At 46.4% G+C, this 12,525-nt stretch overlaps 2 protein-coding genes across 4 annotated transcripts; one reads left to right on the top strand and one right to left on the bottom strand.

Annotated features, from left to right (window-relative positions):
• The first annotated feature begins 400 nt into the window (after positions 1-400).
• bnipl (BCL2 interacting protein like) lies at positions 401-5,147 on the top strand. 3 transcript variants are annotated; one of them, XM_086062270.1, is made up of 14 exons: positions 401-524; positions 707-733; positions 826-926; positions 1,051-1,101; positions 1,214-1,249; positions 1,375-1,398; positions 1,796-1,891; positions 2,416-2,568; positions 3,343-3,549; positions 3,638-3,740; positions 3,820-3,951; positions 4,384-4,470; positions 4,544-4,642; positions 4,919-5,147. In XM_086062270.1, exons 3-14 carry the CDS (start codon positions 842-844, stop codon positions 4,941-4,943), a joined length of 1,098 nt encoding a protein of 365 aa, XP_085918396.1. In that variant the 5' UTR covers positions 401-524; positions 707-733; positions 826-841; the 3' UTR covers positions 4,944-5,147. The 3 variants fall into 3 exon arrangements, with proteins under 3 accessions (XP_085918396.1, XP_085918397.1, XP_085918395.1); XM_086062269.1 differs by having other exon boundaries at positions 501-573; XM_086062271.1 differs by lacking the exon at positions 707-733 and having other exon boundaries at positions 403-524.
• A 1,351-nt stretch (positions 5,148-6,498) lies between these two features.
• cdc42se1 (CDC42 small effector 1) lies at positions 6,499-12,450 on the bottom strand. The gene is made up of 5 exons (XM_086062277.1): positions 12,033-12,450; positions 8,548-8,706; positions 7,547-7,651; positions 7,350-7,421; positions 6,499-7,265 (listed from the first exon to the last, which is right to left on the bottom strand). Exons 2-4 carry the CDS (start codon positions 8,599-8,601, stop codon positions 7,353-7,355), a joined length of 228 nt encoding a protein of 75 aa, XP_085918403.1. The 5' UTR covers positions 8,602-8,706; positions 12,033-12,450; the 3' UTR covers positions 6,499-7,265; positions 7,350-7,352.
• Between the last annotated feature and the right edge of the window lie 75 nt (positions 12,451-12,525).

Raw genomic sequence — 12,525 nt, 5'->3', positions numbered from 1 at the left:
ACCACGTCTTGGAGAGGATGGACACCAGTTTGGCATTCAGATTCCTGCACTGCTGTCATGCCGAAGTATTCTGTGGTCTGATGAGTCCACATTTCAAATTGTTTTTGGAAATTGTGGCTCAAAGAGGAAAAGAAGCATCCGCACTGTTCCGGATGCAAAGTCAGCGTCTGTGATGGTACGGGGTGCCGTTTTTGTGAAGGCAGCGTTCAGGCTGAAACCGCTTTTGGAGGAACTAATGCCGTCGACTGAGCCAGGCGGCCATATTGGCCAGCGCGCACACACAGCAGGGAAGCAGACGACGGCCTCTGATTCGTCGATGCACTTGAAACCCGATCTGCCGTGGCGTGACTTCCCGTCTTGAGCCGACTTCCCCTTTATTCCACTTCCTCCTCCTTACACGTGTTTGCTCCTGTCTAACATTTTACAGTGCGTCACGGCAAACACACGCACACACACATTAGCAGATGGCTGGCCACTCCCACACAGGTGAGGTGTCAGAGTCCACCCAGTGATGATGTCATCAGGTGAGGCGGCAGTTTCCTGTCTGACTGACGACTAAAGATCAACCGCTGCGTGAATATTATTATTATTATTCCCTTTTGAGTAACTTATTACTTGTATTGATGTGTGTATGTTTAAGTGTGACTTTGTGTGTGTGTTAACTGTTTGTTACCCTTTTCTTTGTCAATTTAACATTCTCAAAAAGACTCGACACGCCTGAGGCAGTACACAGGCGAGTACCTGTGTGTGTGTGTGTGTGTGTCTGTGTGTGTGTGTGTGTGTGTGTGTGTGTTTTTTTGATAATGTGTCTGCGTGTGCGTTTAGGTTTTATGGAGGCAACATGTCAGCCGTGACGCCAACTTCGAGGTCGAGTGAAGCTGCGGGTCATGTGGCACTCTCCTCTTCCTGCCTGGTCACTTCATTAGGTACATGCTCGAATAACGCGTGCACCCTAAATGACGCACAGGTACCGCGCGCACACCGCGCGGTACCTAATAAAATGACCAGCGTTAACGTTGGAATCTTAAAGTTGTGTGTCACATTTGTCAGACTCCCAAGAATGCAGCGTCGCCGTGACATCAGCAGACGCTGACTCGGCAGGTTAGAAGAGACGCGCGCACAAACACAGACTTGCATTAAGTGTGTGTGCGTGTGTGTGTAAACCCACTTTTGACCTGTTGACCTCATTGTTTGTCTTCTTCTGGTGAGGAAGAGGAGGGTGAGCGGGATTATGAGGAAGAGCTCACAGGTGAGGAAGAAGAGCGTGATAAGGAAACAGCACGTCACTCATCGTCTTCTCTTTTGTTGCCATCATTGACGTGATCATCGTCAAATCATCATCTTCATCGTCATCCTCATCATCATCATCGTCAGGGGGATCTTCAAGTGTGGCAGCAGGTGAAGTCAATGACCGATCACTGAATTTCTATTGACATAGCTAGCCTATTGCTAATGAATAGCATCGCTATTTAAACACAGTGCATCAATGCGTTGTCTTCTTTGCTTGCGTCTTCATGAATGTGTTAGACTGCCCCCTGGTGGCCAGCATGAATTCATCGTCCAAATGCACAAACTGCTCAATTCTGGAACGGCTGTTTGGCATGACTTAAGATTGGGGTTGTGGTTTAAGTTATTAAGCTCATATCTCAAGGCAACATTAATGACTAGGGAGTAGACAATGAATGGTTTCAGTGTCAAATGTAAAACGATTCATCGAAATACTGCCAAAGAGAGAGAGACTGTCAATCAAAAATGTATTTCTGTGGAAAATGGTGACATCACTTCCTGTCCACAGAGCGTCCGGTCACTTTGGAGCTGTCGTTGTGTGGCGGAGGAGGAAAAGGGAGGAAGCGGAAGGTTCTGGTGGCCCCGACACTCAGCGTGTCTTTAGGTCAGAACTACACAAACAAATAAAAACCATCAAAGCAAAATCAATCAGACAAAACATATTTACAAGATATTTAAACTCCAACCAAACTTAGCTTAATGCTAACCTACAATTCCAAACACTATAGCTGGGCTAATGGAAATTAGCATCGATATTCTGGTATTGTCCTGATGTGGTAGCTAATAATCCGCTAAATCATGTTAGCCAGCTGGCCTGTTCTAAAATTAATTTCTCAGTGATGGGACATTGTCATTTCCAAGCACTTGTAGAAGCGATGGTTTGAAAAGACAAATCAGACAAAACAAAGTTCCAAAGTATTCAAACACCAAAACTTGAACATCATTTTGTCTGACAAAAGTCTGTTAGCTTGATGCTAACGTGAACACCGGCTCATGGACATTAGCATTGCAATCTGCTTCACCGTGTATGTTAGCATACAATTGAAGGGACATTGTGATTTCCTAGCAAATATGCCGGTTGATGTTCAGCTGACGTGTCGGCGTCGCCGGTGTTGTCGACCCGTTCAGGTCGCAGCGAGTCAGGTGACTTCCACTCGGCCTTCCTGTCGCCGTCTCACGGGGACGAGGACGACGACGGTCTGGACTTGGACTTGGACGCCATGGAGACGCCCTCGGACAGCGAGTCCCTTCGTTTCCCCGTCGACGACCTGGATTTGGAAGGTGAGAGGTTGCCGCTTTGCGCTTGACGACCGTCGGCCTTCTGACAAGCCGGCAAGTGACATGACCACGCTGGCGTCTATTTTGATGCTTTGGAACTCCAAAAATGCACATTACTGTCAAGAAGGCTTTGTTTGGTGGAGGACGCAGTCGCAGGAAAGCAGGGAAAGGAGGCGAAGGTGAAGTGCAAAAAGGGATTTTAATTTCTACAAAACAAAAAGCGAGATCCAAATTGCAAGGAAAAACAAAACATGGGGGGACCAACAAGGCAAAAACAGGCAGCATGACACGAGGGAAAGACAATGAACCAACATAGACAGAGGGGAGACGGGAGACTAAATACACAGACGCTAATGACACAACAAGACACACCTGGGCGAGACACAAGTGGCTGAGGGCACTGATTGGTTGACACGAGGAAGGGCGGGATTACACACTTAACAAGACCAAGGGAGAACACACAAGGAAAACAGAACCCAAACATGACAATTACTACTTTCCTAGTAGCCATTTTGAGCTTAGCTCCCAAAATTGCCTCCAGCAAAGGAAGACCAATGACAGTTTGCTATATTTTTTTAAATAACTTTTTTTTTTTTTTTTTAAAGAGAAGTCAAAATATAATGAATAAAATGTTTTTGGGGCATTTTAGCCTTTTTTTTTTTTTTTTAATTAGGACAGGTGGGTGCCAATAGCAGGTATTAGTATTGCTTGACCCTTGTGAGGACAAGCGGTACAGAAAATGGATGGATGGATGAGTTATTTTATTCTTGAGTGCAGATGACTCGGGGGGGCGTGGCCTGGCCTCCAGCTGTGGGTCAGCGGTGGAGGCGGAGCCTGCTGGCCTAATGGGAGCGCTGGAGCGCGAGGACGTGTTGGACAGCCAGGGCACCAGGTGGCGCTCTTTCTCCGCCGGACCGACGCCGCACGACGGAAGCGTCAACATGAGCGTGCTGGAACCTTTCCTCAGGGTTCTGTCACACGGGGGTACGCACCCACGCGCACGCAAGCACGCCATATATTCCCGCGCACCTTTTCTCACCTGGTTGGCTCCTCACCTTAATTGCCGCCTCAGGTTACTATGGCGACGGCATGAATGACATCATCGTCTTTTCGACTTGTTACCTGCCCGTGAACACGCTGGAAAATTATCGCGACGTGATGGACAACCTCTTCAGGTAAGGCGCGCGCCCGCGCCCACGCCCACGCCCACGCCCACACTTAATGCAAGTCTGTTTGTGCGCGCGCATGTTCCAGGTACTTAGTGGGCACGTTGGATCTGATGGTGCGTGAAAACTACGTGATTGTTTTTCTTTGCGCTGGTGGTCATAAGGACAAACTACCAGGGATCGGCTGGCTCAAGGAATGTTACCATACCATCGCTTGGAGGTCAGCGCACGCACGCACGCACGCACACACACACACATGCGCGTACACGCATACGGAAAGACCGAAACACACGCATGCGTTGCTTCGTTGTGTCCGGCAGTGGGCGTTAAAGCGCCGCTTAACCCTTTGAAATGGGAAAGCACGCTCCCCCATCCTTTCAGTGGCCTGAGGCGGCCATTTTGTCGTGCCATTGGAATGTGCAAGATGCAATTGCGTCACTAACAGCCACCAAATAGCAAAAGAAGACCATTTTTCATTTTGATGACTGATGATTCAAACAGTGATGTCCCCCCCAAAATGGTGCCATTTGGCGTTTGTTACAAATAATTCCGAATGCAGATGCTGACTTGCTGATGTCCCAAAAATGTTAAAGGAAGTGAGCTTGTCTTACTTCCTGTTTGTTGGCTCATGTGTGTGTGTGTGCGTGCGCAGACTGAGAAAGAATCTAAAAGGCATGTTCGTGGTTCATCCCACTTGGGCCATCAAAGCGCTCATCACCATCATCAAACCCTTCATCAGGTCAGCTCTTCGCCGACACGTCGCGCTGCGGCGTGTGTATGGAAATTGACTTCCTGTTCCTCCTGTTCCTCAGTTCAAAGTTCAGCAGGAAGCTGGAGTTCGTCGGCAGCCTTCGGGAGCTTTCGGCTCTGCTGCCCACGCAGCGCGTGCAGATCCCCGAATGCGTCACAGCGTGAGTCGCTCGCTGCACGGCGAAGAAGACAATGGTCGAGATGAAGATGATGAGGAGAATGAGCAGGAGCAGGATGAAGATGATAATGATGAGGAGGATGATGGCGATCATCCTTTATAAGGATAATGAAGATAAAGTTAAAATGAGAATGTTGAAGATGATTGATGATAAAGATGACAATAATGAGAATGATGAAGATGAGTAGGAAGATGAAGATGATGAAAGTGATGATAATGGACGACAAATACGATGATTGTGATATTTTTCTCACCGCAGGTATGACAACAGTTTGTCCAGGTGACCTCGTCGTCACGGCGATTTCCTCGGCATGTGTGTCCGTCTTCTCGCTCCCAGGCACGAAGATGGCGGCCGTGACCTTCTCCGAGCAGAGAGGTCACGCGTGGATGCTGGCGACCGGTCTGGTCACACCATCCTCTGTGACCTTGATTTCCTCCGTTAACAGGAAGCTCTCAAAAAGCCAACAAGAACTTTTCTCATCACTCAATCAATAAGTCTTGTCTTTATTCTTCTCCTCTTCCTCACATCAACATTTGCTAAACACACCCACGCGTGTTCCACTAAGATAAGATTAAATAAGATGTGAGAAGCTAAGATGCTACTTTTGAGCGCACTTGGGCGGGCTGTGTAAACATTTGGACTCAAGGTCAACTTCTAACTTTTACAAAAGACGGATTTTATATATATATATATTTTTTTTTTTTAATCAACCAATTTTAGGGGGGGAAAGCCCCATGAAACAACAAAGAACGTTTTCATTTATTAGAACGTTCCAAAAGTTGTTGATTGTGTAAGTGAATGGAGCAGCTAACACCTTCCTCATGTTTATGAAAGACAGGAAACACTGCAGCCATTCATAGCACAGGAAAACGGCTGTGTGTGCGCGCGTGTGTGTGCGCGCGTGTGTGTGTGCGCGCGTCTCCAGGAAGGCCGGCGTGGAGGAAGGAAGTGAGGAGGTCTGCTGAGGAAAGTCCATAAACAGCCACACTCAGTCCACTGGGCTTGTTTTTCTCGTTCGCTTGCTGCTAATGCTTCGGGCGCCCTCTACTGGTACTCAAAAGAATCGCTGGGTTGAATGCTCAAACTGGAGTGGCCGCAAGCATTTGTTGCTGTTGGCACATGTTCCAGTGGTTTACAGTCATATGAAATTGACCTTTGACCTGTTTTGGGATGAACACTTGGGACTTAAACGTTGCTCATTATGCTGCGACTTGGGACTGCCAATGGACCGGTCGCCAGTCAATCAAAAGACCAACGTGCATTTTCTTGGGCTTCAATCAAGCTAACATGCTAGGCTAACACATTTTTGAAACATGGGAGGGAAAACACACACAATAAAAGGTGAGAACACGCTAACGGCTCACCGGAAGCTTGAGATTCAAACACAGTTCCTCCCAACTGTGAAGCACACATGCTAACCACTAGGCCAACGTCCTGTCCAGACTTTGGTTTTACTTTTTAAAACAAACTTTTATGACATCATCACCTCGTGTAAACATCGCAACCACCATTTAGACAATTTCCTACGCCCGTCTCCATGACAACACACACCCACACACACAGCTTCACAAGATGTTACATACGTACACGTTCCCCTCCGGATTCTGGAACTCGTTTCCTAATGCGACCATCAAGCCTGCTTGAAAGTCTCATCATGCCGTCTTATGTCACCAACACACACACGCACCGTATTGCAGCAGCTTTGCCTTGTGTCCAGCTGTTACTAATAAAAAAAATGATGTAAGTATATAAACGCACACGCACACGCACACACACACACACACGCGCGCCTTCGTTTCACGTTGTTGCTCCGAAGTCTTTCAAGATAAAAGCAGTGCTGGAGGGAAGCGTGGGCTTTATTCATCAGTTATATGACCAGCAGGCAGCACTTAGCATAGCTTAGCTTAGCTTAGCAAGCGCGTGCGTGCGTGCGGACGGCGTTACGGAAGCACGACGATGCGTGTGAGATGTCACATGATCTCAAGGTCACCCTGAGCTTCGCTGGAGGTCAAAGTTCATTTGAAATGCAAACGTGGTGACACACTGCCGTTTTTAAAAGTCGTCATTAGATACAAAAAAAATAATTAAAAGCTCACCTGAGCCAACTGTTCTGTTGCATTAGCATTAACATCCAAGCGGGAACAAGAGCGATCATGTGACCTGAGAGCAAATCAAAAATGCTCCAATGACAAGTCAGGAAGTGGTCACATGATGTTGAAAGGGGGAATCCTCCAGTGCGTCCAAACGTGATGTCATCACTCAGGTCACATGATTGTGATGTCATCATGCAAGTCACGTGACCAGAAGCAAGAGTCCTGCACACTTGAAACGCGACCGCCGATGGCAGGGAATGTTCCAAACCAAAACGTTTGTTTTGTGAAGAAAGGGATTGTGGGAAATGGAGTCCGGTGGCGACGTCACTCGTTTCGGCGGTTTGCTCAAGTTTATCCGTCCCAGTTGGTCCGTGTTGGCGTGCGGGTGGCGTCAAACACAAAGTCGGAGGACGAGAGGTTCGGCATCTTTAGCGAAGGAGGCGCCGCGCTCACGCCGCCGCCGCCGAGCCCGGGGGCAAGACAAGTCATCCGTTCAAAAGGGAGAGCGCCACCTACAGGCAGCAAAAAGAACAATCAGAAGGAAGAAAGAGAAAAGAGGAGAAGAAGAAAAGAGGAGATATGAAGTCGTGCTTTACCGGCTATAAAAGGCTGTTTCTGCCGTTCATGTTTGGACATTTGGACCTCATCTGCTCCTGGACGGACCCCGACTGCGCGCACACACATGCACACACATGCACACACATGCACACACACACACACACACACACACACACAGGGAGACCAGTCAGCCAAGGATTGTGTGTTTGTCGCCGGTTTGTCCGTTTGTCCTTACGGGCTGGAGTCCGTCGGCCATCTCTCCCGAGCCGATGTGAGTCAGGTGGATGAAGTTGGTCGGCTCGCCGATCATGCTGCGGTCGATCTTCCGCCTCCTCCTCTTCTACGCACGCACGCACGCACGCAAGTGAGTGAAGTGTTCGAACACGTTAGCATAGCGGGCGTGTTGCGTCATCAGCAAACGGGCGCGTCTCAAAAGTGTGACTCAGTCAAAGTAGGGTTGGAATCCTTTTCAAGCGTTTAAGGACAGTTACTTTTGTTGTTTGTTTTCAGAGTGGCTTTGGTAGTTTTTATTTGTTTTCGTTTTTCTTCAAAAAAAAAGAAGCTTTGTTTTAGTTTAGTTTGTATTCGTTTTCAGATTTGTGTTTTTTTTTTCATTTTGTCTACAAGATTTAAAAAAACATGCTTTTTTACTCTGAATTCAGTTTTATTTGGCTAGTTTTTGTGAACTCAGATAACCTTGCTGTCCAGTCATATTGTAAAGTGTATATCAGTCGGGAGTCACGGCGACCTATCTCTTCAACATGACTGAAAGGAAAAAAAAATAATAATAATTTGCTTTTCCCGCCGAGCAACACAAAAGGAAACCCACTTCAACGTCCCAGAGAGTGAGGTCATTGTTGCAGTGTCACAATGGGACAAAGAGAAAAGTCCCAAAATAAACGCGCCGGTGGCGTCAGCTTCCTGTGAGTCCTTTCACAATAATGAGCATCATCATTGGCAGAAGAGTGGGCAGCTCTTCTGCTTTGCAGTTGCGAGGTTCTCGGTTTGAATCAGACTTTTTTCTCCGCACGTTTTTTCCTCCGCACGTTCTAAAACCATGCACGTTAAGCTTCATTGGCTGGCGACCAGTCTCCTGTTCGTCTAGATAAGCCCTGGTATCGGTTGGCGACCAATCTTACGTTTGTCTTATATGTGCGACTCGTCGAGGGCAACCAAAAGTCATCCGGGTTCGACGCCAGCTAATCCTAATGATGGTGAGGCGTGTCCGTGTCTTACCGGCGGCGCTTTGGCGACGACGCAGCAGGCCATCTTGTGCCAAAAGTCGCTCATGCCGACGGCCGCGCACGCTCTGCTGCCGCCCTGCCGGCCGGGACCAGGAAGTGCAGTCGGCGGCTAATCCCGGAGCATCCGGCTGGGAAAGCGTCCGCGTCGGACCTGCAAACACACCACATGACTTGTTTTTCCTTTTTTTTTTTTTACGGAGCAGTTCATGAGCTGTAATGTCCTGGCATGTGGGCAAGGAGAGCCACAGTCAGCGATGCTCTGCTTTTGATTGGAGCTTATTTAAATTGGTAAATTCGCAAACACGAGTCGCAGAATGGCCGCCATTTCCATGTCAGTCGGCGGTGTTTTATTTGCGTCTCAATTCCCCAGGGGGCGCCAGCGAGCGCGTTTCGGTTGTCAAACATTTTCGCCAGCAAAAATTGCTCACTTTGCTGCCAAGTCTGAGCACAGAAACTCACATGGAGTGTGTGAGTAAACACTGGGTGGGGTTCAAATTGGCACAGGAAGTCACACACACACACACAAGTACGCGCGTGCACGCACACACATGCACACACACACTATCACGCACACGAATTAATTTTATCTGCCGCTTGAACCTTTTCTAGTTACTTTCCTCTTTTACTGGATTTGGACTGATTTTGCAATACCCACATATTATTGTCTTCTATTGATATAAAAAAGATGTAACATACAGAAAGAAAGATTAGAGTCTCTTTTTTCATCAGGGAAAAAAATCTGTTTCTGTTTCGCATTAATTAGTATTAGAATATAGCCTAGTTCCATCATTATTCACAAATTATCATGATTATTATTTTATTTATTTATTTTATTTGTAATTATATTATCATTATTATTTATTTATTAGTTATATATATATATTTTATTATTATATTCACTTTTTTCAACATGGCCCTGGTTGATCTCTTATACGCTTCTGCCACCTCCTGGCCGTTTTTGTAATAACTACCATTGGTTTAGGCAATCTCTTCAGTTCAGAGGCTGCATTAAAGCCTTCAGCTCCAGCATGAAAAAAACATTTAAAAAACGTATAAATGTTTCTGGGACCGTAGCAATATTTAAAATACAACGTTTTTAGGAACAAAAACAGAGCAGATGCCCCCAAAAAAACATTGAAAAAAAGCAAACGATCCCAAAAGCAGGGCATCTGAAAGCTGAAAGTTTGTGGCGAAGTGAGGACGGCAAGCCAGGAGGCAAATGCTGAAAGTCCACGTAAAGACCATAAAAGGGGACGAGGACTTTGGAGTTGGAATTTGCTCCAACTGGGTCTGCTGTTCAAATCAGACAGACGCGGCACTCTGACGCTTTCTTACTGCACATCTTGACCATTTTTTAATTCTCTTTTTTCCAAAGATCTCTTTTGAGAAACTCGTGTGTTGTCTGGTTATGTGAATGATCATTACGTTGAAACGCGCCTCTATAGAAATCGAGTGAATTAAAGCCCATCCAATGGATGCTCCTTCCTCAATTTTGCGCTTTGGTGCTCCTTGGCGGACGGCGCGGCGAAGGTTGGAGCGTCGGATAAAGCAGGAATGTGCCAGCAACAAGCAGCTTCACGCTCGTGGACAGGAATGCTGCCGGGAGCGCCGCAGCGATGACGAGCACGCCCGCAGACGTCTGATTGAGACACTCGCCGCCGCTTTGGGGGTCATGTGATCATCGTCGCAAACGGCACTCATGACCTTGCGTGTGTGCGTGTGTCCCATGACCATGCCAACTCATTTTCCAATCATGTTGCTTTGTATGTCTTGCTAAAAGTTGCTCAATGATGTTGCCACAGAGTGAAATCATTGCATAATAAGAATATCATTCAGATGACAAAATCACTAATATACATATATATATATATATATTTATTTATTTTTTAATCACTTTATAAGGTCTTAAAAGGAGGAATTCCGAGATGTGATTTTAAGGCCATACGGCAAAGACCTTACGTCTCCTCCGATGAACATTCCAGAAATAATGCAGAAATGTGCCGGGTGACAGGCTGAAAGGAATCATTGTGAACCTGCGTCGCTTCTCTGTGTGCGAAGGTTAAACCCACTTGATTACACAATAACAAACACAGGGTTCAAAGGTCAAGCAGAAACGTCACAGTCGCCACCCCTGCGCTGACTCACTTCCTGTTCCAGAGCGTGTCCGTGGAAGGGGAAGTTAAAATGGCAAAACATGAACGCTGAGTCGCGGGGTCGCCATGGCAACAGTCAACAAAGGGAAATAATGCGCACGCGGTTTCAAACCACAACGCCGTCACATAAACGTAACCTTTCATTTTTCAAGTGACGCAAGCATGTTGTCTGCGCCATGCTAACAAATGTTAGCTGTGCAATGCTACATGCTCACAAATGAAGATGGAGTCCGTGGATGAGATTCATTTAGCCGTGTCGTCCTAAAATTGGTTGAATAAAGCTTGAGGTGCAACAATTAATCGAGTAATCAATGACTGATGAACAATCAAATTAATCTACAAAGTATTTTGACAAACGACAAATTGTTCACAGACCTAGTTTAACTTCAAATTGTCATTAGCAAACATCAGCTTTTAGTATGGAAAACAATCCATCTGCATTTTTGTCAATTTTCTGACAGGTGTCACAGACCAAACAGGTAACGGAACCATCCTCTGTGTTTGTGCATTTTCGGCGTTGTCAATTTCAAATGGCATCCTGGTTGTTTTTTTTTCAATAAAAGTTTTTTTTTTCTGACTCGTCATCAAAGATTTGGCAGATTTATTACTAAAATAATCATCTTTATTATTGATTTATCAAGAAGTAATCCACCAATTGATTTATTGTAAATGATTATATATATTCTAATGAAATATTTGAAATCCGTGTATTCATTTTGTGTTCCACTCGTCGTCATTATTTGAGTGCGCAGGAGCCTATCCCGGCTGATATGGGCGAGCGACCGGGTACACCCAGGACTGGTCGCTGGCCAATCACTAGACACATCTTGACAAACAACACAAGCATTCACACTTACATTCTTCGATGAAGCCAACATGTTCATAGGTTTTGGAATGTTGGGGTTTGCCCGAATTCCGCCCATAAAACGTTTAAATGCGGCTCATGTTTATTGAAAAATAATAATAAATGCGACCCATCGGCATACATACGATGACTTAGCTGACTATGACTCCGCCCCCTCACCCAAATATGGTCTGCACTTTACTTGATCTGGTTTCAAACTTGTAACAGGCTCAAAAGTCACCATTTTGCCAAACTTGAGAAGTTGAGAGCAACTTTGATTCCAACCGGCCCCGGAACTTGAGCTTGGCGTTTGACCAAACAAAAAGCGAGCAACGCTTGAGTTGGTTGTGTGACAAGCAAACGGATCCGAACGCTGCCAATTACGAGCTGTCAATCATTAACGCCTTCAAACGGTTCCCTTCATCTCAACTTTGACACATTCCAGGAAGCAGAAGAAAAAACCAAGAGCACCAAGCTCACCTGACTCGCGAAGAAGCAGACGGAACTCTTGATGTGACTTGACGCCCAACTGGTCTCGCTGTCTCTCTGACTCGATGTTCGAGAGACTTTTTTTTTCAGTGGGCTTTTTTTTCCTTTTCTTTTTTTCTTTTTGAGGCGCGGCCCCCAAGCAGGAAGTCCCGCCTCCCGGTTCCCGCCCAAGCGAGCATCAGCGCGTAGCCGACCGACGCCGACGTCGCCCCCTACCGACACTTTATGATCAACGCAGCAGGATCCCAAGCCAAAAGCTCGTCGGTGACGTCAGCATGTCGTGTGGACAAACGCAAAGGCGCCTCATCACATTAAAGTCATTAAAATTCAATTGAAAAGAAAACCTGAATGAATAACAAGAATGATAACCTGTCATTTTGACGAAAGGCCCCCGCGGCTCTTCTGCGCATGCGTAGCTGCCATTTTTAGTCAAGACACCGGAAACAACTAATACCAATAAAAGAAAAAATATAATTGTACAGAA

This window comes from Leptonotus elevatus, chromosome 19 (assembly GCF_054856555.1).
Source record: "Leptonotus elevatus isolate MCC_2025b chromosome 19, RoL_Lele_1.0, whole genome shotgun sequence".
NCBI classification, from domain to species: Eukaryota; Metazoa; Chordata; class Actinopteri; order Syngnathiformes; family Syngnathidae; genus Leptonotus; species Leptonotus elevatus.
This window is presented reverse-complemented; position numbering and strand designations above follow the sequence as displayed.

Coding starts and splice junctions, on each gene's coding strand:
- bnipl (XM_086062270.1), top strand. CDS start 842: ATGTCAGCCGTGACGCCAACTTCGAGGTCGAGTGAAGCTGCGGGTCAT. Junction 927..1,050: donor CTGCCTGGTCACTTCATTAG/GTACATGCTCGA, acceptor CACATTTGTCAG/ACTCCCAAGAATGCAGCGTC. Junction 3,741..3,819: donor GTGATGGACAACCTCTTCAG/GTAAGGCGCGCG, acceptor CGCATGTTCCAG/GTACTTAGTGGGCACGTTGG.
- cdc42se1 (XM_086062277.1), bottom strand. CDS start 8,601: ATGAGCGACTTTTGGCACAAGATGGCCTGCTGCGTCGTCGCCAAAGCG. Junction 7,652..8,547: donor TCGTCGCCAAAGCGCCGCCG/GTAAGACACGGA, acceptor GTGCGTGCGTAG/AAGAGGAGGAGGCGGAAGAT. Junction 7,422..7,546: donor TGGCCGACGGACTCCAGCCC/GTAAGGACAAAC, acceptor GTGTGCGCGCAG/TCGGGGTCCGTCCAGGAGCA.